The following is a 24,290-nucleotide window of genomic DNA, read 5'->3' on the forward strand; positions in this document are numbered from 1 at the left end:
CGCCTGCGCAGTACGTGTTCTACGTACGTACGCATGGCAATTGCGCCGGTAGCGCAATCAAGGACCACTGCTCAGTGACTGAGTCAACGTGGGGAACCAGATGATCAGTGAGTGATGGTTCGGGCACAGGGTGTCTGCAGGGGGCTGAGGGAAGCCCCAGGTAAGTGAAACTTTTTTTTTTAACTCAGTTAAGGTTCCCTTTAATGAGAACAACCCCAAGGTGAACCTCAGGTCAAAAGTCAAATACTTACCTAAGGACAGGGAAGTGTCTGGATCCTCCAGAGGCTTCTCATGTTGTACTTGTCTCCTTGCCTGGGACCCTCCTGTACATTGCAACTGCTCTTCTCTTCATGCATGATGGCACCTGCGCTGCACCTGCATGGCTTACTGTGCAGTCATGGTCGTGCTCACACAGGCACAATACTGCCATGGTCTTGCTTGAAGAGGAGTGCAGTCACAACCAAGGTATCCGACAGGAGCTTTATGGATTCCTTTGCATGACCACGGTTGGAAAAATATGCTGCAGATTTCTAGGGAGAGAAACTCTAGCATGAAAGATCTAGGCCTCAATTCAATAAACTTTTTTACAGATTTTTTTACAGGAGAAATTTCTCTTCCAATCTACAAAATACATTTTGATCAACAATCAAAAGGAAAAGTACTAAATGTCAGTAAGAAAAGTAATCTGAAAAATAGAAACACCATTTGTTTTCTAAAGGCCTAAAGCCTGCCTTCTGCAAAGAACTGTAGACTACTGTAGACTATCTGCATGAAGAATTAAGCTGGCCAGGTCTCCTTAGTACAGTGATGGCTAACCTTTCAGACGCCGAGTGCCCAAACTGCGACCTAACATCAACTTATTTATCACTGAGTGCCAATGGGGAGGGGGTGGGGGTGGGGGGCGCAAGGCCATGACATTGTATGGGCGGAGCTAACGTAATGATGTAACAGGCATAAGAAAGCAGTGTTTCCACCATGATGTGGTGAAACGAGGATTCGCATCATGGGTGTGCAGAAACTGTGTGATGCTATTTATTAGTATACCTGCCGTAACCCCAAAGCAGCAAATATAGCCAACTGTGACCATTAAATAATAAATACAGCAACAGTTACCCCAGACACTAGAAAATAAACGCAACGTGGGAAACATTTCAGCAGAAAATAACGCAATGTTGGTAAAATTTCAGCAGAAAATCACACAATGTGGGCAACATTTCAGCAGAAAATAATGCAGTGGGCAGCATTTCAGCAGAAAATAAACGCAGTGGGCAGCATTTCAGCAGAAAATAACACAATGTGGGCAACATTTCAGCAGAAAATAAACGCAGTGGGCCACATTTCAGCAGAAAATAATGCAATGCGGACAACATTTCACCAGAAAATAAACACAGTGGGCCAAATTTCAGCAGAAAATAAATGCAGTGGGACACATTTCAGCAGAAAATAAATGCAGTAGGCCACATTTCCCCAGAAAGTAAACACAGTGGGCCACATTTCACCAGAAAATAAACGCAGTGGGCAACATTTCACCAGAAAATAAACGCAGTGGGCAACATTTCACCAGAAAATAAACACAGTGGGCAACATTTCACCAGAAAATAAACACAGTGGGCCCCATTTCACCCCAAAATTATGCAATGTGGGAAACATTTCACCCGAAAATAAACACAGTAGGCCACATTTCACCAGAAAATAAACGCAGTGGGCCACATTTCACCAGAAAATAAACACAGTGGGCCACATTTGACCAGAAAATAAACGCAGTGGGCAGCATTTCACCAGAAAATAAACGAAGTGGGCCACATTTCACCAGAAAATAAACGCAGTGGGCCACATTTCACCAGAAAATAAACACAGTGGGCTACATTTCATCAGAAAATAATGCAATATGGGCAACATTTCACCAGAAAATAAACACAGTGGGCCACATTTTACCACAAAATAAACACAGTGGGCTACATTTCACCGGAAAATAAACACAGTGGGCCACATTTCACCAGAAAATAAACACAGTGGGCCACATTTCACCAGAAAATAAACGCAGTGGGCAGCATTTCACCAGAAAATAAACACAGTGGGCCACATTTCACCAGAAAATAACGCAATGTGGGCAACATTTCACCAGAAAATAAATGCAGTGGGCAGCATTTCACCAGAAAATAAACACAGTGGGCCCCATTTCAACAGAAAATAAACGCAGTGGGCCACATTTCAACAGAAAATAAACACAGTGGGCCACATTTCACCAGAAAATAAACGCAGTGGGCAGCATTTCAACAGAAAATAAATGCACTGGGCAGTATTTCACCAGAAAATAAACGCAGTGTGCAAAATTTCACCTGCTAAAAAAGGAATGTACTCACCTGACAGAAGCCTCCTCTGCCGGCCGGCCCCTGGTGCACAGCTCCCAGGACGATCCTCCTGCAGTCTCCTGCGCCGACAGGCAGAGAGCAGGGCTAGGGGAAGATGGCGCCTGAAGCCCTGTACTGGAGACACAAATAGTCTCCAGTACAGGGCTTCAGACGCCATCTTCCTGCAGCCCTGCTCTGCCTCCCGGGAGACTGCGGGGTGGAGCCGGGCTGCAGGCTATGAACTGACGAGGCCTCTAATAGACGCTGTGGCCAGTTCATGCAGCGTTGGCGTGCCAGCAGATTCGGCTACGTGTGCCGGGTCTGGCACGCATGCCATAGATTCGCCAACGCTGCCTTAGTAACATATGTATGTCACATAAGTCTTGGGTTCTCAGATATTATGAAAACACAAGTTTTCAAGTTTGCAGAATCGCTACCCAAATGGTCAATGTGCAAAGATCTATAACCTCCTATACACTTGGATCACAGGCTGGCAATATCCTTGCTGGTCCCTGGTCTTGTTGCTCTAATCAATCAATTGGAATGGTGGGACATTGCTCTGCCTTTTCTGAGTGCAAGAAAAAGTCCTTGTGGGTCAGATTATACTTCATGTCTGTATTAGCAGGAGAATATTTACAATGCAAACTGGTGCAACATTTTGGGCGTGTCCTTCTTCAGATGCCTGCTGCACAGTGTGTATTCTCTTGCTAGCATAGCCATTACAAAGGAATAGTCCGGGAATGGTTGAGTCCTGTATGTACATACAATAACCTATATCTGGTTGTCTTTTCTACAAGGCGGACACTTGACCAAATTTGCTTTTGTTTATAAAGCCGGTTTATGAATATTGAAAGGAGTGAATGCAGATGAAGATATTTGATGGATCTGCAACAGAGTTGTACTAATGAATCATTCAGCGTGGGTATGCACAGGGTAAAGCAGCGGCTACACCTTTTCACCTAATCAGACCAAATGAAAAGTATATTTTAAAAAAGAGGAGAAGTAAAAAGGCGCTACTCTGTCTCCCTGACCTCCCAGTCTATCAGCTGCTTGATTCTCAAGGTGTGGGTATCCCTTTAGTCCCCACCAAAAAATAAAATTAAATAAAAAACAGAGAATAGCGCTTGTATTCAAATTTATAAATTGATAGTTTATTTTATCTGTACATAAAAAGTATCTATTCCTTGGACTTAAAACGATATGAGCATAAAAGGTTATATATTCAGAAATTAATTCAAAAGGTTCTTTATTGTATTACCTCCTGCATATGCCTTCTAAAATGAATTGAACATATATCTTCATTCATAACATACACACTGTCATGCATACCATGGAGCAACCTGAATCTCTAATAAAAGTTCCCCATAAAAAGTTCTCCAATAGAATCCGTGTGGGTGAGTGTATTGGGTCAATCTGCCTATGCGTTTATTACACTCCCCTCCGTTATCTCAGAGTGTCTATCCGTCTGCCGCAAAGGATGCTTGCAATCAGTTATGCGTCCAGTCACTTACGCATCTTGCAGCTTTTCTGATTATTACATGCGGGCTCCGGCCGGTAGCCTCGCAAGCAGGACTCCTCTCTGTTTCCGTATCGCCGCTCCCCCGGTATAGCGTCCGTCTGCAAGTTCCTTACAGCTACGTACGCTCCGGCTGTACAGCTATCCGGGTGATTGGCCAGTTGGGAGGGGCATCCCCTCTTGAAACATTTTAGACAGTACCATGGAAGCAAATTGAATAATGTGGTATATACAGGCACATGCCTGTATCATATCTCTATCATGAAGCAGTACGATTACAGACAGAAAACCAAGAGCTCCAAGTCTGAGTTGCCAATGGCAACAGCTCATGTTTCACAAATCGTTGTTTACAAGGCGGGTGTTCAAATGAGAGTTTCTGACAATAAGGACATTTACTAAAATCCAGATTTTATACAAAGCTTAAAGTATAAAACTATACAAAAGAAACAGCTAAAAAATCTGCAGAATTGAAGGCATTTAAAAGCCATAACTGTTATCAGCAAAAATAAAAAATAAACTCACCTGATTTGTCTCATTAAACCAGCTGTCAGGATTAGGTGGTGGTTCTACTATTGGGTTACTCTGGAGGTTTGGAAGTGTTGAATCAGTTACAGGAAAACAAGGTGGATAACATGTTCCGGGAGGTTCCGGAGGGGCCATCCTCACCTCCATATATTTTAAAGTTCCATCTGAGTTGAGGTAAAGCGTTGGCTTATAGTGATCCATGTAAGATGCTGGGAGGGATTTATTTGGGAAACAAGAACCACAACTGTCATAATTCTTTCTAAGGCACCTCACCAGTAGTATGACAAACGTTACCAAGGAAACCAAACTGATGGCCACAAGAGAAAGGATAAGATATAAGGTCATATTTGGTGTTGATTTAGAATTTGAAAGGAAATCATGAGACTTTGGACTCTCCTCTACATTATTCTCCAGGATATTTACAATGAGGGTGACAGTAGATGACAGTGACGGCTCCCCATGGTCACTGACTGAGATCACAAGTCGATGCTCTGTGTTATCCGTCTCCTGTAATCCTCGCAGCGCTCTGACTTCTCCTGTATATTCCGAGATGTAAAACAAAGCAGGGCTGGCTGACTGGACAAGACTATAGCTGAGCCAGGCATTGCGGCCAGAATCTAGATCCACTGCAGACACTTTACTCACTAAATATCCAGCAGAAGCAGATCTAGGGATGGTCTCCTGAGCCATGGCCTCACCAGATCTCTCTGGGTATAATATAGAGGGAGGATTGTCATTTGTATCCTGGATAAATAGGAAGACTGACACATTGGAATACAGCTTGGGGGATCCAGAATCTTCCACTCTTGCTGTGATCTGCAGAACTTGGAGCTGCTCGTAGTCAAAAGAGCGCTGGGCATAAATATTGCCGGTGTCGGAGTTCATGTAGACAAATGAAGAGGCTGGAGAGCCGTCTATGTGGCTCTCAGCTATGGAATAAATGAGCTTTGCATTGTCTCCCTCATCTGGATCTACAGCAGATACTGTACATAACAGTCTGCCAGGCTCATTGTTCTCTGATATGAAGGCATTGTAAGCAGCCTGTAGGAACGTTGGAGGATTATCATTAACATCAGAGATATTAATGATGATTGTAGTCTGGCTGCTTAATGCTGGAGATCCCAGATCAGAAGCAATCAGTGTGATGGTGTATTGTGAGATCTGCTCCCTGTCCAGATGTCCACTAGTGACCAGGGAGTAATGATTTGTCATGGGCTGGCATTTAAAGGGTAAATCTGGTGATAATTCCAGTTTAATTTCCCCATTTCTGCCAGAATCCCGGTCCCTGACTGTGATAAACCCAACAACAGTCCCCGCTGGGGCATTCTCAGGCACCTTGTTAGTTTTAGAAGTAAATATGATTTCAGGGGCATTATCATTCACATCTTCTACTTCAACCTGAACAACACATCGTCCTTCAAGTTTTGGTGATCCTTTGTCAACCGCTTTGACAAACAATTCATATGCATTAGAACCCTCAAAATCAACAGAGCCTTTAGTAAATATTTCACCAGTCTGTGGATTTAAACCAAAGGTTTCCTTTGCAGATTCTAAAGTATGATGATCAAATAAGTATGTAAACTCACTGTTTGTCCCTTCATCCACATCACTAGCATTTAGTCTTAAAACCAATGACTTAATAGGGAGATTTTCCTGAATACTGACTTTATAACGTGGCTGATCGAACACTGGAGCATTATCATTAATATCCAGCACAATGACAGTTATCTGGATGGACCCCGATCGGGGCTGTTCTCCTCCATCGATAGCAGTGAGGATCAGCCTGTGCTCAGATCTCTCCTCTCTGTCCAAGCTTTTCTCCAGCATTAATTCTGCAATCAAAGTCCCATCCTTTCGGCTTGTAACAGACAAAGAAAAATATGGATTTGGAGACAACCTATATAGATTTATGCTATTGATGCCTACATCAAGATCTCTTGCACTTTCTAAGGGAAATCTTACCCCTGGGTTAGTCACTAATTCTGTAATTTTTATAATTTGATTTTTGTTTGTGAAATATGGTGAATTATCATTGATATCCAAAATTTCAATTTCTAGTCTAAACAGCTCCAGAGGATTCTCAGCTACAACCTCTAAATGCAGCAAACAGCTCACACTAGATCCACACAGGCTCTCCCTATCAATCCTCTCCTGTACAGTCAATGCTCCATTTCTCTCATTTAAAGCAAAAAGATTGCTGTTCCCTTCTGATCCCAGATTCAGTTGTCTTTTGTTAACATCTGATGGGTGTATGCTGAGATCCTGAGCTACATTCCCCACTACAGTCCCTGCATCTGACTCCTCTGCAATAGAATAGCGAAGCTGCCCAGAGACCCAGCCCCAGCTACACAGGAGAAAGGAGAAAGCTACTTGCCATTTCCATGCCTTCAGGGAGCTTTGGAAGTCCATATCTTATATCCTTGCTGTGAGATTGTAGTTAATACACATCCTTTTATAATCCAGTAGTGATTTCAGTGCAAATTGTATTCATTTTAGTGGCAAATCCTTCTTTTGTTGTAATAATCATCCACGGAGCTCTCATCCCTGCAGCAGCTCTCCTTTGTGTGTGAGGAGGAAAATGGGAGGGTGAATCACTGAGCCAGGGGGAGGAGTGCAGGTCTGTTATAAGCAGAGCTGTTAGACTTGCTTATACACTTCACAGGATGACGTGATTGCCCTCTTCTGGCTATTCAAAGTTATTACAATTTTGTTCAATAATTTGTTGTAATCATTTATAATGCACGCGTAGTAATGTAATAACCAAAAGAACATTTGATTTTTGTTGACTTAAATTTACAATATTTTGATAAAACGTAAAGATAGTCAAAAGAATAATATAATTGATTAAAATTACTAGATCAGGTGTGTATCTATTGTGTAGCTAAACAAAAAGTTGACTTTTCATGCATAACTGCTTATAATCTATGGAATAATAAAGCAAATTTTAACTGAACTGTTACTTAAAAAGCATAAATATCACTGACTACCTATACGAAGAATCCAAGCAAATAATAAAAATAATATGTTGTATTGTAAAATTATTACCAAACTTTCCACCTAGTTACTGGATGGTATAAAACCTCCACTATACAGGTATGTATGCATTTGAAAAACCTGATTCCACAGAGACTTTAAACTCTTGTAATCTCACAATCTAGAGGGAAGTGGGTTAGAGACACTAGATTAAGGGAAAAATTAGCGGATGATGCATTGAGTTTTTTCACAACTGGTGCGAATATGGATATGTGCCTAAAGGAGGACTATGACAGATCATATGCTATTGTAAGTCTCCTTTTACACTGTGCACATTGCATTAAGATCACTGAAAAACACGCATATACACACCGCATGCTATTTGTTACCCTCACAAAATGCATCGCCCCGAAATCAGTATGATACTCCCTTATGAATATAATTGTATTGCGTTGTGATGCGATGGGTGATATTTTCAAATTATAAATACTCATACTTTTTTGCCTGAACTTTTTTCACCTACTTTTTGGTACTTTTTTCAGTTGGAGTGCAAAGGTTATTTTAAACAGAAGATGAACAATTAAATTGACATGGATTGGGTCTAATACTTGTTGATATTCTGAAGAAATTGTTGAATTTTGTTTTTGCTGTTGCGTTAATTACCTACAGTGGATCCAGGCTCTTTTTTTTAACTGACAAAAAGCCTGTGGATACACAAAACAGCTCCAAAAAGAAAGTTGTTGGTGCTACATATTCCCAGGCATGGTATTGCCTCAGTTGAGTGATCTGAATACTTCAGCACAGGTGGATTCTGCTTGAGGTAACGTCTCTAAGGTTGACTCCACTCTGTGAGGTCTCTGGCCTAGGACCTGTGGGCAAGCTCACATGGATTTGTTCTCTAGCTCTAGATGTGTGCCTCTTTGTGACTACCCTCACTGTGTAAAATGCACTCACGTACACCACTAGCATATAGGCCATTCGATGCATTTGGTTATGTCAGAGCTTTGAGGCTTACTCACATCTCTGTGGATATGGTGAACCACCTAATCAGCTTCACATTCACTTTAGATGAAGTCTGTACAAAGGTGCCCTGTCTCTAGTGCTCCTCACATGCCAGTTATTAGCTAGATTTAATGATCTTCCATCTATCTGGCTGCTGGTGATCTCCCTTATTGCTTTTAGATAAATTCACAGCTCACCTGCCTACATTTAATTGGTTTTGGCCTATTAGTTCTGGCTAGATAGTACTGCTTGGAACCATTTGGGCTCACGCTCTGTGATGCTAATTAACCAAGGTACAACTGAATTAAAAAAATTCCCATTAAATCCCAGGGGTTTCTCCATAACAAGGTCATTAGTGGTGTTATTTGAAGCAATATAGTAAGGTTTCATCATTTCACGTGTACACATTGTACTGTATTGCAATGCATATGTACTCATACACATTTTGCAAAATAGCATAAAAAAAAATCTATCCAAGCAGCAGCATGTTTATGTTTACTATGTGTATGCATGCATGTGTGTTGGTGTGTGTATGTGTGCGCATGCGTGCTGGTGTGCATGTATGTATGCGCACGTGTATTATTACAGTAGGTGTTGGGGAGTTCACTCTGGAATTCTTAAGGTGTTACAAAGAATCTTATAGAGGTGCTCTATCTCTCAAAAATCTTTTGAGTTGCAAAAACATCAAAACTAAAAACGTTAAGCCTCATACACATGGTACAATTTTCCATCATATTGACTGGTGATCTGATAAGAAATTTAATTATGTGTAGACATAAAAATCCCAAAATCGATCGAAATCTGATCGGACCGGTTGGAAATGATCTAATAGATCCGTTGATTTGATGGAAAATTGTACCGTATGTACCCAGCTTAACACTTTCAATAGAAGGTGAAGGGACAGAAAATGTATTTATCTCTAGCTTATATGTACACATACAAGAGGTAATCCCTGATTTACAAACACCCGACTTACAAATGACCCGCCATTATGAATGGCCCGAAATTTTGATTCTGTGGGGTCAAGTCAAATGAAAATTAAAAGATGTTTTTGAAAAAATCGATTAAAAAAAAAGAGATTTTAAACCAGTAAAACAACATTTTGCAGAGGTACATTGCGGCACAGGGGGACAGAGGTGACACAGTAGTGGTGGTGGGGGGGGGGGGTAGAGCTGGCACAAAGGGGGACAATGAAGGCACGGGGGAACAGAGGTGACACAGAGGAGAACACTGGAGGGGTAATAGAGGAGGTACAGAACAGGGGACAGAGATGGCGCAGTCTTTTGACTTATAAACAGATTCAGCTTAAGAACAAACCTACAGTCCCTATCTCGTCCGTTAACCCAGGACTGCCTGTAACTAGCAATGTATGGTGGCCATTTCTACAAAATTGAGGGAATCACCTATACTCACCTAAACTAATTTGGCCATATTTGTTGGTTTTATAAAGACATCTAGTTAAGGATGAAGGGAATAAAGTAAAATTAGTATATTGGGGAAGCAGGTTGATGTATTGCCAGCAAAATAAAAAGGTTTATCACTCAGGAAGACAAAAACATTTATCAGTTGGGGCTGGATATATTTATTATTTGTCAGTGGCAAAAATATTGTCCTGCACCACCAGATGAAAAATTAGTGAACAGTGATGTATGGGTTGCAGAAGTTTAGCAACTATGTTGCTGAAATGCTAGTGACAGGAAGTGGATTGAGTGGAGGGAAAATTACTAAAGGTATTGGTTTGCATTGCTTTTTGGAATTAAATGTAATTTAAAGAGATTAGGATGGGAGTAGTTTGGTATTCGTTTTTAAGGTTAAAGTGTACCTGAGATGGGTTTCCTTGGTGTTTTTATACTTACCTGGGGCTTCCTCCAGCCCCATGAGGTGCGGGGAGGTCCCTCACTGTCTTCTTTGGCCGCTCCATTCTCTTGTAGTCTGACCAGTTGTGCAGTACTGCACATGTGCGCCCCCCGCCTTGCTGCAGTGCCCGGGAGTGTTTTGTTCCTACCCAAGCACGACGGGGACAGCGCGCACAGCCAAGCCGTGCATGCGCAGGAGAGCATGGCCATCCAGATTACCAAGGGATTATAAGAGATAGGAGAGGACCAGGTGCGTAACAACAGCCCATGAGCACCCCTTGTGAATTTGTCTCCGGGGCCCCCCTGGAGCCCAAACTTCTCAGCACCGTACCTGATCCCCCCCCCCCCCACCCCAAGCACACACCTTGCAACGACACATATGCAGAATAGAGCAGAGACCAGAGTAATATATACCTGCTCCAGTGCTGCTCATCTTTTTGCATCGGTCAGGTGATCAGGAGCCAGTGAATGGCAGCAGAAAGTGTGCCGCTGTGATGCGAAGAGGAGACCCATAGTGCTGAAGCAAGTAAACATGACTCCACTACCTGTGCTACTCTGCATGTGGGTAAGGAGAGGAAGGAGGAGTGGGCACCAACAGCCCCCTGGCGCCCCCCTGTGGTTGGAGGGGTCGCAGGAGCTATTGTTACGCCTCTGGAGAGGACAGCAAAAGGACCCCACACACCTCATTGGGCTGGAGGAATCCCCAAGTAAGTATAAATACACAAAGGAAATCCATCTCAGGTTTCCTTTAAGGTTAGGCATCATACATGGATTGACACTCCGATGGAGGTAACAGTTGGACATCAGGAAGGGGCTACTGATAAATGGGAGGTTAGGGCTGGGCATCAGGAAGTGGTTAACATTAGGAAAGAGGCTAGAGTTAGGTCTCAAAGAGAAGTTAACATAAGAGGGAGATTAGAGTTTTGTGTTGAATGGGTTAATGTTTTGGAGAGTTTAGGATTAGGTATCAGGAAGAGGAAAAAAGTCAGGGCTGTTATGTTTAGCTACGAGGGAAGAAGATTTTCTTATGGAGTGGGGGGTTAGTCAAAGAACGCACAGATATACAATGATAACAACATTGTATACCAAAAGTGCATCAGTATTAGTAACAGCATTACTGATGCTCCGTGCTCATGCCAAATCCACTGCACTCAATATATATGTACTCATATATTGGGTGCATAGGCTTAAAGAGGACCCAAGGTGGATCTTCGAGGGGCAGATGGGACACAGAGCCATGTTCTCTGCCTAGTGACATGGCTCTGTGTCCCCCAACCGCTGCTCTCCACACCGCCACGCTATAGCCCCCGAGTTTAGCGACAAGATTTGTCGTTAACTCGGAGGTAAACAGAAGGGATAGGAATTTCCTGTTTAAAACGCCCACCAGGGGCATTCTTACAGGGTTTCCTGAACTGCCATTGGGCAGCTCTCTCCCCCTGGCCACGCCTCCTGCCGCGCCCCCCACCTCCCTGCACACTATCAGAGACAACACAGTCTCTCAGTGCAGCATCGTGACCCAGGGGTCACGCAAGTGAAAGTGGGCCATTGCGGCCCACAGGAGCGGCAGTTTTTGCAGCTACCTGATCTGCTCAGCCCTGCGGATCACGTAGCCTACTTTTTTTATTTTTGAAGCCCACCTCGTGCTCTCTTTAAATCTGCAGAACTGGACTTCCATTTCTGACATATTCTGAACAAAAGGCTGGTGGTGAGAATCGAGAAGTAACCAGAGAAAGTAATTCAATGATAGGTAAATGCACCTATATGCATTTACAGAGAACATAAAGTACCTCTGCTTTCATGAAGATGCCATAAAAGCCACACTAATTTGAATATCTATGGTGTCAGGAAACAATAAAAAATCTCTAGCAACTTCCATGAAGCCCTGTACACACACTAGATGGTTCTTGGCCAATGCAGCTGGTCAGGGACACCTCTGATGGGAATCAAGCATGGGTACAGTGGCCCCCTGATACACCTTGATGTGTCCACAAGCAATCAGCCTGTCGGATCATCTCGGCCGAGTGCAGGCCAAGGTACTGTTCTCCTACTAACCTCACCTGCGGTCCTTTGTGAGCTCCACCATTGGTCCTTACCCCCCTCCATAGTAACATAATGCATTGCTAGTCTGGAGGCTACCAGCACATCTGCAGACCATTGGGCCCTGAACTGTCACCCAAGGGAACGAGTCCCAATCCCTGTGGGTAAGAATTATTAAAGATGTGTATTCACCTTTAGTCATAAGATACCTTACATTTCATGGAACCTACTGTACCAGACCTATCAAAAAGCTTCATTAATGTGGAATACATTATTCCCAATGATGCAAGTGCACACTACAAATTAGAAATATAGGTATACAGGAACAACGAGCTAGAGAAATGCTAGAAGCCCTTACTGGTTATATGATCCTCCTAGAATTCAAGAAAAAAATACCTGCCCATGCCAGTGAAAATGCTAATAAATGATACAAAACACTAAAGACTGGCAATACCTGTCTAGTCAAAATGAGGCAATACTTGCTTAACCTCCTTGGCGGTAATCCCGAGCTGAGCTCGGGGTATGCCGCCGGAGGTCGCCGCTCAGGCCCTGCTGGGCCGATTTTCACTCTGAAAAAAGCAGCACACGCAGCCGGCACTTTGCCAGCCGCGTGTGCTGCCCGATCGCCGCCGCTCCCCGGCGATCCGCCGCGTGCAGCGGCGAAAGAGGGTCCCCCCAGCCGCCAGAGCCCAGCCGGAACAAACAGTTCCGGCCGGCGCTAGGGGCTGGATCGGGCGGCTCTGACGTCAGGACGTCGACTGACGTCCATGACGTCACTCCGCTCGTCGCCATGGCGACGAGGAAAGCGAAACAAGATAGGCCGCTCATTGCGGCCTATCTTGTTACTTTCGATTGCCGGAGGCGATCGAAAGTACGCTTCCGGAGCGCCCTCTAGTGGGCTTTCATGCAGCCAACTTTCAGTTGGCTGCATGAAATATTTTTTTTTTAATTTAAAAAAAACCCTCCCGCAGCCTCCCTGGCAAAATAAATAAACCGCCAGGGAGGTTAAAGCATAGCTGCTATCAATTTGCATTCATTCCAGGTTGAAAGGGCCCTTCTTGTAGTAGTAGTTCTAATGCTATAATAAGTGACACAATAAATACAATAATTAGTCGACATAGATAAAGGCCATGCACACTGCATATGTATTTCTTTATATGTTTTATATATACCATGCTAGCTGTTTGATATAATAGACAGATATAATAGATATAAGAATACTGCTGACAGCGCATTGCAATATTACCCCTATTTCCGTCAGCAAGTAAATAGGCTTTTAACACAAAAACATACTTTCACAATCATTATTGATTCAGAAATATTAAAGGTTTTGGGATAAAATAATAACAAAGTGTCATCATGAATAAAAGGTACATGAAATAAAAATGTAAAATCTCGCTAGCCTCAAGCAGCGCACACACAAAAAAGACACTCAATAATGTAAACAACGTTGACCCTAATTTAAAATCTAGGAATTCAAGAGTGTTATTACCAATCACTAAAGTGCAAACAACTGTATGAAATAAATATTCGGACTGTTTGTTGAAGCCATTAAGGATACGTCTCTAAACTCCAGATTTTACACAAAGCATGGAACTGCCAATTAAATAGCTAATAAACCTTCAAGGCTAAAAATAATTGAATTGCATTCAAGATCTCTGAAAAACATAAAAAATAATTGACATCTCACCTGATTTGTCTCATTAAACCAGCTGTCAGGATTAGGTGGTGGTTCTACAATTTGGTTACTCTGAAGGTTTGGAAATGTTGAATCAGTTACAGGAAAACAATGTGGATAACATGTTCCGAGAGGTTCCGGAGGGGCCATCCTCACCTCCATATATTTTAAAGTTCCATCTGAGTTGAGGTAAAGCGTTGGCTTATAGTGATCCATATAGGATGCAGGGCGTGATTTGTTTGGGAAACAAGAACCACAACTGCTATAATAATTCTTTCTAAGGCACCTCACCAGTAATATGACAAAAGTTACCAAGGAAACCAAACTGATGGCCACAAGAGAAATGATAAGATACAAAGTCATATTTGGTGTTGATTTAGAGTTTGTAAGAAAGTCATGAGACTTTGGACTCTCCTGTACACTATTCTCCAGGATATTTACAATGAGGGTGACAGTAGATGACAGTGACGGCTCCCCATGGTCACTGACTGAGATCACAAGTCGATGCTCTGTGTTATCTGTCTCCTGTAATCCTCGCAGCGCTCTGACTTCTCCTGTATATTCTGAGATGTGAAACAAAGCAGGGCTGGCTGACTGGACAAGACTATAGCTGAGCCAGGCATTGTGGCCAGAATCTAGATCCACCGCAGACACTTTACTCACTAAATATCCTGCAGAAGCAGATCTAGGGATGGTCTCCTGAGCCATGGCCTCCCCGGACCTCTCTGGGTATAATATAGAGGGAGGATTGTCATTTGTATCCTGGATAAATAGGAAGACTGACACATTGGAATACAACTTTGGGGATCCCGAATCTTCCACTCTTGCTGTGATCTGCAGAACTTGGAGCTGCTCATAGTCAAACGAGCGCTGGGCATAAATATTGCCGGTGTCGGAGTTCATGTAGACAAATGAAGAGGCTGGAGAGCCGTCTATGTGGCTCTCAGCTATGGAATAAATCAGGTTTGCATTGTCTTCCTCATCTGGATCTACAGCAGATACTGTACATAACAGTCTGCCAGGCTCATTGTTCTCTGATATGAAGGCATTGTAAGCAGCCTGTAGAAACGCTGGAGGATTATCATTAACATCAGAGATATTAATGATGATTGTAGTCTGGCTGCTTAATGATGGAGATCCCAGATCAGAAGCAATCAGTGTGATGGTGTATTGTGAGATCTGCTCCCTGTCCAGATGTCCACTAGTGACCAGGGAGTAACGGTTTGACATGGGCTGGCATTTAAAGAGTAAATCTGGTGATATTTCCAGTTTGATTTCCCCATTTCTACCAGAATCCCGGTCCCTGACTGTGATAAACCCAACAACAGTCCCTACTGGAGCATTCTCAGGCACCTTGTTATTTTTAGAATTAAATCCAATTTCTGGCATGTTATCATTCACATCCTGCACTGCAATTTGGACAACACAGCGTCCCTCTAGTCTCGGTGATCCTTTGTCTACTGCTTTTACAAACAATTCATATGACTTTGCAGCTTCAAAGTCCACTGTCCCTTTAACAAGTACTTCCCCAGTGATTTCATTTAATTCAAATATTTTCTTTGCTGACTCTAACGTATGATCATCAAATAGATATAATATTTCCCTATTTGCACCCTCGTCCAAGTCTGTGGCGTTCAGCTTTATGGCGATTGTTTTTAGAGGGACATTTTCCAATATTCCTACTTTATAGGTGGCCTGATCAAACACAGGAGGATTGTCATTAATATCGACAACTACAATTTTTATCTGGGTGGATCCCGATCGGGGCTGTTCTCCTCCATCAATGGCAGTGAGGATCAGCTTGTGCTCAGATCTCTCCTCTCTGTCCAGGATTTTCTCCAGCACTAGCTCTGCAATAAGTGTGCCATCATTACGATATTTTTCTGATAGAGTAAAATAAGGATTCTGGTTTAAGCTGTATTGTCTCACACTATTCCTCCCCACATCTAAGTCTCTAGCAGAGGGTAAAGGGAACCGCACACCAGGGCTTGTAAATTGCTCTGTAATTTTAATTACTTGATCAGTAACAGAGAAAACCGGAGAATTGTCATTAATGTCCAGAATCTCAATATCTAGACTAAACAGCTCCAAAGGATTCTCAGCAGTCACTTCTACATGCAGCAAACAGCTGGAGCTGGATCCACACAGAGTCTCCCTATCAATCCTCTCCTGTATAATCAGAGCCCCATGTTTCTGGTCAACAGAAAAATATTTACTATTTGCTTCTGATCCCAAACTTAGCCTCCTCTTATAGCTATCTGCCAGGCTTAAGCCCAGATCCTGAGCTATGTTCCCCACAGCAGTCCCTGCATCTGATTCCTCTGCAATAGAATAACGTAGCTGCCCAGAGACCCAGCCCCAGCTACACAGGAGAAAGGACAAAGCTACTTGCCATTTCCAAGCAGATAAGGAGCAGTTACAGTCCATCTCTTTGATGCCTCTTCAGAGATTCAAGTCCTTTTGTAATCCCAGTAAATATCCAAGCTAGGTTTCAATGATTTGAGGCTGAAAAAACAGCACATTCCCTGCAGTGAAATCATCCATAGGGCTCTCATCGGAACAGCAGCTCTTCTTTGTGTGCGAGGAAAGAAATGGGAGGGTGAATCACTGAGCCAGGGGGAGGAGAGCGCACAGCTAACATGAACAGATTCACAGTGGCTGCTTCAATATTAGATCAGAGTCCTGTGCTGCCCTCTTGTGTCCAAAGTTTAGAATTAAAGTTTTAAACCGTATACATATAATAAATATTGGTTTTAAGTATAAAAATGTGAAAAAAAAATAAATCAGATCAGGGGCGTAACTAGGCCCCATCGGGCCCCTCTGCAGATTTTCTGAGCGCCCCCCCCGGGGCCCGCTCGCGGCCGTTTTGTGGGTGCTGGAGGGGTGGCAGCATGAGGGGAAAGCCTTGCCCACAGTCGGCGGGGAGAGGGGTAGTTCCCCCCTCTCCCTCACCTCGATGCTCTCCCCTCTGCGCTCCCCTCCAGCTCGTAAGTGTCTGTGGGGCTGTGGTGGGCAGCGAGCGGCGGGCAGATACATACCTGCTTCCGTGCGTTCCATCGGAGACTTCTCCCTCTAGCGGCTGACGTCACTTCCGGAAGTGACGTCAGCCGCTAGAGGGAGAAGTCTCCGATGGAACGCACGGAAGCAGGTATGTATCTGCCCGCCGCTCGCTGCCCACCACAGCCCCACAGACACTTACGAGCTGGAGGGGAGCGCAGAGGGGAGAGCCCCGAGGTGAGGGAGAGGGGGGAACTACCCCTCTCCCCGCCGAATGTGGGCAAGGCTTTCCCCTCATGCTGCCACCCCTCCAGCACCCACAAAACGGCCCCGAGCGGGCCCCAGGGGGGGGGGCCGGGCCCCCCCGCGGGCGCAGGGACTGCAGGGCCTATTCCTACGCCCCTGAATCAGATCATTAATTTAATACTATAAAATGCACAAAAGTGCCCGCACATATATATAGACACACACACACGCACACACGCAAGCACACACACACACACACACACACACACACACACACACACACACACACACACACACACACACACACACACACACACACACACACACACACACACACACACACACACTGCTGTAATTGTACTTGTGGCTTCTATGTGGACATACATTATTTTAGCATTCTGGAACAAATACCTACCCAAGACAAACATATTCACAGTTTTTAGGATATTATGTGGTCTTGTTTATGAAATGAGCAAAAACGTAGATACATACTTCTACTGCCATTAAAAACCTCAGGGAATGTTTGGAGAAGATTTAAATACACAAAGGAGATCTGATGCAATAACATACAGGAAAAATGATCCAATTCATGTGTAACACTGTAGGCAGTAACATTATGTATATATATATATATATATATATATATATATATATATATATATACTGCCATATTTACTTTATTTACTTTCTTTCAAACAATGAATATTGCCTGGTTGTCCTGGCTGTGCTCTCATACTTTTAGCCACTGACCCTGAATAAGCATGAAGCAGATCAGGTGTTTCTTACATGAAGTCTGAATGAATTAGCTGCATGCTTGTTTCAGATATATGATTCAGAAGCTACTGATACACGAAAGGCAATGTGTATTGTTTAAAGGGAATCAGAGACATTGGGGGAAAGGTTTTATACATACCTGGGGCTTCCTCCAGCCCCATAAGCCTGGATCGCTCCCACGCTGCTGTCCTCAGCTGCCTGTATCCGCCGGTACCGGGTCTTGTCATTTCCGCGAGTTAGCCAGTCGGCCGGCGGACGCGGCCAATTGTCCGCATCACAGGGGCTCCCTCCATATACCTATGCGTGTGGCTGCATACTGCGCAGCCGCATGCGTAAGGGTATGGAGGGAGCCCCTGTGCATGCGGACAATTGGTCGCGTCCGCCGGAAGTGACGGGGCCCGGTACCGGCGATACAGGAAGCGGAGGATTGCGGCGTGGGAGCGACCTGTGCTTATGGGGCTGGAGGAAGCCCCAGCTATGTATAAAACCTTTTCCTATTTTTCACTATCCTTCCTCTCTGGTTCCCTTTAAAAGTGAATAAATATGGCAGCCTCCATATCCCTCTCACTTCAGGTGTCTTTTAAGCCTGCTCATTTTCCTGCATCCAGCACAGCACTTTCAAGAACCAACAGTTCACTTGCCGAACAATTTATCTCACCCCTTGATAAGTGCCATTATAATGAGATAAGCAATGTTGCTAAATGCATCTGTCAATGGTTTTACTGTTGTGGCTGATTGGATTGTACCAGTTGACTCATTTTTGTGCTGATGCTCTGCCTCTAATTGTATAAGTCGCTGGCCCAGAATGAGGATGCAGATCAGATGCTTTCAGGGTGATTCACTAAGCTGCGTTGCTAAAGCTGAAGAGCATAAATTGAGCAGTGCAAGTTAAAACTCCCATGCCCATGCTACACGTGGTAGTGCTGCTAGCATGCGCTGCTAAATTACTCGTGCTCCTTTGAAAGTATGTCCGCTCCTTTAAACCCACCCTGAGCCCCGTCGGATCCAGTGGCTTTGTAGGATGTGATCCCCGCACCTTGGTTGGCCCAATAGGCTGCCTGTCATGGGAATAAAGGTCTTTGACTTTAGTCTCAGCCTGACTTTACACTTGGCTGCATGCAAGTTGCAGGTGTGTGTGTGACTTAAAAACAACTTAAGCCAAACACTCAGGATGACAGTCAAGTAACCAGAATTGTTTGTAAGGGAATGAAGATGTCACTATAGGTTCCCTTTAAAAACATTCTAGATGCCTGGCTATTATTTGGGTACTACCTGCAACACTGCCTATATCCCTCTGCAGGGTTAAATAATGAGATAAGATGCCGTGACTTTCTTGTTTCAAGTGGGCAACTGAAAATGTTTTACATTTTCCAAAACTTTTTCTCAAACAGATCGATAATGATTGCTCCTATAGGCATGTACTCTTATATGCTCTGTTATATGCTCGCTCAGTATTATATTATGCTATGGTGGACACATCGGGGTTGATTCACTAAACCGTGCTATAACAAATACCATGCCTTATCAGAGATAGCACGCCTTATCAAAGATAACACGCCTTATCAAAGATAACATGCCTTATCAGCATGCCTTATCAGAGAAAGCACGCCTTATCAAAGATAACACGCCTTATCAAAGATAACATGCCTTATCAGTGCTACGAAACCGCAGGGGCTCAGGGCAGGACGAGTGCTATTGCCAATTAGCAGGCATAAGGCGTGCTGTTTCTGATAAGGCGTGCTATTTTTCATAGCACAGTTTAGTAAATCAACCCCCTCATATTTTGTTATTCCACTATTTATTATTTTTCTTGACTAGGGGATCCTGGTGGCCACAAAACACTAAACTGCATTTGTCATACAAATTAAATCTTTCAGCTTTGAAGTGTTGACATTGATGATTCTATTCTACCTTTTTGTATGGTAAGGCATTATATGATTGGGGTTATGAGAATTCTTCTTGAGTCTTGACATTTAGTGTGGACTGGGAGCAGAGGCGTATCTAGAGGGGTGCAGGGATGGCTTGTGCCATGGGCGCCAAAACACCATGGGTGCCACGGCTGCCTCCTCCTCCCTCATGCTTCACTACCGTGCTCTTATACTGGAGGACATCTCTCACTACCTATACTGGAGGGGGTCTACTATTACTGGGGGACACCTGCCAAATCTATTCTGGGGGGGTTACTTATACTGAGGGGAACCTCTCTTTACCTATACTGAGGGACTACTTATACTGGGGGGATACCTCTTACCACTTATGCTAAAGAAGGCTACTTGTACTGGGGAGACATCTCTAACTACATATACTGGGAGGGTAAAGTACACATGTGTACTTATACTGGGTGAACTACCTCTGGCTGTCTATACTAGGATGCTACCTCTGGTTACTTTTACTTGGGGGGTTAACTCAAGCAACCTATACTGGGGAGACTTGTATTATTGCAAGAAAAGAAGCTGTTATTATGGGACAAGGTGGTCTGATGTGGGAGGGGGGGACGCAATTTTAGTGCTTGCCATAGGCGCTATGTCACCCACATACGTCCCTGACTGGGAGCTATAAAGTGGGTTTAGGAGTGGACTGGGTACCATGTCGGCATATGAAGGAATAGTACTATAAGATAATGCTAGGGGTTTGTGCTTTAGCAGCCTGATGGATTATACAGGGAAGCCTTCTTGGAGAATAGAGCTTAGTGGACAGCATCATAATATATACAACCCATACTTTCACAACTGTAAGCAATGGTGTTCTTAGAAACCAAATTACTGATAGCAAGAGTTCCTCCTTAAAGTAACCCCAAGGTGAGAGTGATATGGAGGCTACAATATTTAATTCCCTGTTAAACAATACCAGTCGCCTGGCAGCCCCGCTGATCTATTTGGCTGCAGTAGGGTCTGAATCACACTCCTGAAACAAGCTTGCAGCCTATCTTGTCAGATCTGACAATAATGTCAGAAACACCTGATTTGCTGCATGCATGTTCAGGGTCTGTGACTAAAAGTATTAGAGGCAGATGATCAGCAGGGCTGCCAGGCAACTGGTATTGCTTAAAAGGAAATAGATATGGCAGTCTTCATATCACTTTAAGTGGGTAACCTTGCATGCTTCAGTTTTAACTTGGTGAAAACATAAACTTCCGCAGGAAAGTAATTGCAGCAGGACCCAATAAAAAAGGACAATCTAAAGACTCAGATTGTCCTAAGACATCTGAACCTCAACCTAAAGAACAATCCCTTCAGCAAGACCATTGCACCACCTGTAGTAAACACTGCAGTGCAGTATGCTTATTGCTTTTATAGCATCTGTAAGAGGGCTGCAAGAGATATTTTCCAAATGTTGTTTCTGCATACGTAAATGACTATGTAGGCAGATGTGTCTTTGCCACCCTATGTTGCTGTGACTCCCAGAAGCTGTTACGTTTTCTAAGACCTTGATTACTTTTTCCCTGTGAGTATTTTGCATCCATTTCTGACAGAATCTCACCCTCAGCCATGTGATCAGGCCCAGGCCTCTATGCACTGTTTAACTCATTGGATGCAAGAATATACATTAATGTTAGATTAATCTTACAAAACAGCAACACTCTGCAGCAACACAGGGCGACATGAACATAGGCAAAGATAGAGACAGAGTCCCTTCCTAACATTTAAGTATCACCCTTTCCTTTTTCCTCTATTACACACAATAGGCATGGTGGGTTCCTTTCTGTATTTTCTGTACCAGCCACTAAGGATGCTCAATCAGATGCTAATTTCGCAATATCGCATCATTTCGTGCCGACTTTAGCCAGTGGTGTAGCTAAGGAGCTGTGGGCCCCGATGCAAGTTTCACATTGGGCCCCCAAGCACTCTATACATAACAATTGATACGGTGCACCAAAACCTGCCAATGGCAACTACAGTGTCAGAGGTGCAAGAAGGGGATGGGGAACAGTTTGTTAATGATTACCACTATTCAAAGTATCTATAGAAGGGATTATTATGAGCACAGGATCAACAATAGAAATCTAATATTGTAGTTGAGGGAGGGCCCCACGGGGCCCCTCTGGACCAAGGGCCCCGATGCGGTCGCAACCTCTGCAACCCCTATTGCTACGCCCCTGACTTTAGCGGTTAATAGCAAAGCCCCCATACATGCATTGCCACCAAAATTGCTACGTTAAGAAGAGTGGGAACAAGACTAAAATACTCCCCCATTAATATTAAATACTCCCCCATTAATACTAGATACTCCCCCAGTTATACTAGATACTCCCCCATTTATACTAAATACTCCCCCATGTACACTAAATACTTAATACTAAATACACCCCCTTTAATACTAAATACTCCCCCATTAATACTATCTACTCCCCCATTTATACTAAATACTCCCCCATTAATACGAAATACTCCCCCATTAATACAATTTGTAATAAATGCTCCCCCCAATTATACAAAATACTCCCCCATTAATACTAAATACTCCCCCATTAATATAAAATATTCCCCCATTAATACTAAATACTCCCCCATTAATATAAAATATTCCCCCATTAATACTATGTACTCCCCGATTTATACTAAATACTCCCCCATTAATACTAAATACTCCCCCATTAATATAAAATATTCCCCCATTAAAACTATGTACTCCCCCATTTATACTAAATACTCCCCCATTAATACTAAATACTCCCCCATTAATACGAAATACTCCCCCATTAATACTAAATAATACTCACCCAATTATACTAAATACTCCCCTATTAATACTAAATACTCCCCCATTAATACAATATGTAATAAAAGCTCCCTCAATTATACAAAATACTCCCCCATTAATACTAAATACTCCCCCATTTATACAAAATACTCCCCCATTTGTACTAAATACACCCCCATTAATACTAAATACTCCCCCAATTATTCTAAATACTCCCCTATTAATACTAAATACTCCACCATTTATACAAAATATTCACCCATTAATACTAGATACTCCCCCATTTATAAAAAAATACTCCCCATTAATGCTAAATACTCCCCCATTAATACTAAATACTCCCCCATTAATACAATTTATAATAAATGCTCCCCCAATTATACAAAATACTCCCCCATTAATACTAAATACTCCCCCACTAATACTTAATACTCCCCCATTTATACAAAATACTCCCCCATTAATACTAAATACTCCCCCACTAATACTTAATACTCCCCCATTTATACAAAATACTCCCCCATTTATACTAAATACTCCCCCATTAATACTGAATACTCCCCTAATTATTCGAAATACTCATACATCAGTTGTATGCATACATGACTATACTATACATGACTTCATAGTGGAAAACAATCTTATTTCTCAGCATCAACATGGGTTTACTAAAGACAGGTTCTGTTTGACTAGCATGCTCAGCTTTTATGAGGTAGTGAACGCTAATGTGGATATTGGGAACTGGCTAATGGACAGAAAACAAAGAGTTGTGGTCAATGAATCATACTCAAAATGGGAGACTGTTAGCAGTGGGGTCCGACAGGGGTCTGTACTGGGTCCAGTGCTCTTCAATTTATTTATTAATGACCTAGTAGATTCAGTAGTAAGCAATGTTGCTATTTTTGCAGATGATACAAAATTGTGCAGAATCATCAACTCTCAGGAAGATAGGGAGATATTGCAACAGGACCTGGATAGGATGGCTATATGGGCACATACATGGCAGATGAAATTCAATGTTGAAAAATGTGAAGTCATGCATTTTGGTCATACCAATGGTCTAGCAACATACAAAATAAATGGGATACAGTTCAGGACATCAAACTTGGAGAAGGACTTAGGAGTACTCATCGACAACAAGTTAAATAATCGCACTCAATGCCAAGCCGCTGCAGCTAAAGCTAACAAAATTTTGGGATGCATTAAAAGGGAAATAAAAAGTCGAGATGCTAGCATAATATTGCCTCTGTTTAACTCTCTAGTAAGGCCACATCTGGAATATGGAACAGCGCTGCGTAATATGTTGGCGCTTTATAAATACAATAAATAAATAAAATAGTTCTGGACACCACATTACATGGTTGGTAACTCATAGATTCGAAAGCAGGAGTAAAATATGTAAAGTTTTACCTGGTCAATAAATATGACTGCTAATATATGTTTACAAAACAACCTACGTATTACTTCTTTTCACATTTTCATGAATTATCCATGATATATAAACTTTCCTGATAAGACTCTTAAACTAAGGCATCTTACAGACAATAAATATTTCTCATCTGAAATAATCATTTTAGACGGTAGTTAAATGAGCGCTATACAGGCACACTGATTGGTTAGGTCATGCCAGTGTT

The 24,290-nt window shown here is 42.9% G+C and overlaps 2 protein-coding genes across 43 annotated transcripts in view; both read right to left on the minus strand.

Annotated features, from left to right (window-relative positions):
- The window catches only part of LOC137564200 (protocadherin gamma-C5-like), a 669,033-nt gene that overhangs the window by 135,159 nt on the left and 509,584 nt on the right, over positions 1–24,290 (minus strand). Inside the window, exon 1 of one of the 42 annotated variants that reach the window (XM_068277749.1) lies at positions 4,390–6,942. The exons of the other annotated variants lie outside the window; for them this stretch is intronic. Within the exon in view, the coding sequence (XP_068133850.1) occupies positions 4,390–6,801 (2,412 nt within the window). The 5' untranslated portion in view covers positions 6,802–6,942. Of the gene's footprint in view, positions 1–4,389; positions 6,943–24,290 lie in introns of those variants that run through there. 42 annotated transcript variants of the gene reach the window in all.
- On the minus strand, positions 7,294–16,625 carry LOC137560774 (protocadherin gamma-C5-like). Its single transcript, XM_068271917.1, has 2 exons — positions 13,951–16,625; positions 7,294–7,314 (listed from the first exon to the last, which is right to left on the minus strand). Exons 1-2 carry the CDS (start codon positions 16,363–16,365, stop codon positions 7,294–7,296), a joined length of 2,436 nt encoding a protein of 811 aa, XP_068128018.1. The 5' UTR covers positions 16,366–16,625.

This window comes from Hyperolius riggenbachi, chromosome 3, assembly GCF_040937935.1.
Source record: "Hyperolius riggenbachi isolate aHypRig1 chromosome 3, aHypRig1.pri, whole genome shotgun sequence".
NCBI classification, from domain to species: Eukaryota; Metazoa; Chordata; class Amphibia; order Anura; family Hyperoliidae; genus Hyperolius; species Hyperolius riggenbachi.